Source organism: Eimeria tenella, genomic scaffold, assembly GCF_000499545.2.
Source record: "Eimeria tenella Houghton genomic scaffold, Eth_scaff4105, whole genome shotgun sequence".
Lineage (NCBI taxonomy): Eukaryota > Apicomplexa > Conoidasida > Eucoccidiorida > Eimeriidae > Eimeria > Eimeria tenella.
The window spans coordinates 1-1,476 of NW_013545019.1; the positions used below are offsets into that span (position 1 = coordinate 1).

The 1,476-nt window shown below is 57.0% G+C and overlaps 1 protein-coding gene across 1 annotated transcript; it reads right to left on the reverse strand.

Moving 5' to 3' along the window:
* Nucleotides 1-575: 575 nt before the first annotated feature.
* Nucleotides 576-1,156, reverse strand: ETH_00041265 (uncharacterized protein; the record flags this gene model as incomplete). Its single annotated transcript, XM_013379867.1, has 2 exons — nucleotides 576-613; nucleotides 826-1,156. Coding segments are annotated over 2 exons (369 nt in total), but the record flags the coding sequence as incomplete, so codon positions are not given.
* Nucleotides 1,157-1,476: the final 320 nt, after the last annotated feature.

Sequence of the window (1,476 nt, forward strand, 5' to 3'; positions counted from 1 at the left end):
GGCTGCTCGCGCTGCTGCTGCTGCTGCTGCTACCGCAGCAGCAGCACGAAAGCCGCCGCTGCGCTGAGGTGTATAGACACCTGGAAGGGAACTTTCCAAGTTGAACATGCGGGGAGTAGGCTAAATCAAAAACAAAATTATTTTTTATCTATTTCAGATTATTTCTTTATTTCTTTCTTTATTCATTTGTCTTCTCGCGGCTTCTGCAGCTTCGCCGACACACAGCGAGCACTCGAAAACTCAAACCTTAAACCCTAGTCCACACGTCCTAAACCCTAAACCCTAAATTCAAACCCCTAAACCCTAATTCCAAACTCCTAAACCCGAAATCCATCTAAAAACTATCTGCCTCTTTGTTTGCACCCCCAAGGCCCCAAAAAACAGGGGCCCCATCGGGCAGCAGCAGCTGCTGCTGCTGCTGTTGCTGCTGAACTGCTGCTGCTGCTCGTCGACGCCTGAGCCAAAGCGCATTGCGGCAGCAGCAGCAGCAGATGGTCCTGCTGCAGCAGCAGCCGCTGCAGCAGCAGCAGAAGGTCCTGCTGCAGCAGCAGCCGCTGCAGCGGCAAACTGTGTCTTCAAATCTGCATGGGAGTGACCACGACAGCGCCTTTCCCTGTGCAGCAGAAACCACATCCCCAAACCCTAAACCCTAAACCCTATACCCTAAACCCTCGGGGCGCGAAGTCCCTCATCAAGGGTTTCTGCTGAACTGCTGGCGTGAGGGCGCTACGGCTAGGGTTTAGGGTTTAGGGTTTGCTTGTGCGGAGGCGTGCCTCCAGCGCCTGAAGCGCGGCTAGGGTTTAGGGTTTAGGGTTTAGGGTTTACTGAGTCTCTTGTTGACTCTGCGCACGATGTCCTTGTAGCGCGAGGGGACCTGCTTGGGGGTTAGCAGCCCTTTTAGTAAATCCCCTTTTGAGGGTTTAGCTTTTTTCTGAGGGTTTAGAGAAACCCTAGCGGTCCCCTTGGCGATTCCGGAGCCCCCCAGTTTTGCTGCTGCTGCTGCTGCTGCTGTCTTCTTCTTAATGGCCTTCAGCGTGCGCACCCCCTTAAACAGCCCCGTGCTGCTGCTGCTGCTGCTGCTGCTGCTGCTGCTGCTGCTGGGGCCATCTGTTTCCATGTCCTCGTCCAGGCTCGGTCGACTGGTTGCTATCGACCTCTGCAAACAAAACCCCAAAAAAGGGTTTAGGGTTTAGTACCTAGAAAGCTCCATGGAGCCTTGGAGGACCTAGGGGCCCCAAAACAGGGGCCCCAGGGGCCCCCGGGGGGCCCCTGGGGGCCCCCACTTTGGCTGCGAGTGCAGTATTGGGGGCCCCCTAAGATTTATAAATCTGGGGGCAACCGAGGGGGCCCCCAGGGGGCCCCCTGGAGGCCCGCAGGGGGCCCCCTGGGGGCCCTAGGGTCCTTACCATTTTGGTATGAATTGTCTCCTTTGCCTTTTCAGGGGCCCTCGGGGGGCCCCCCTGGGGGGCCCCCTGG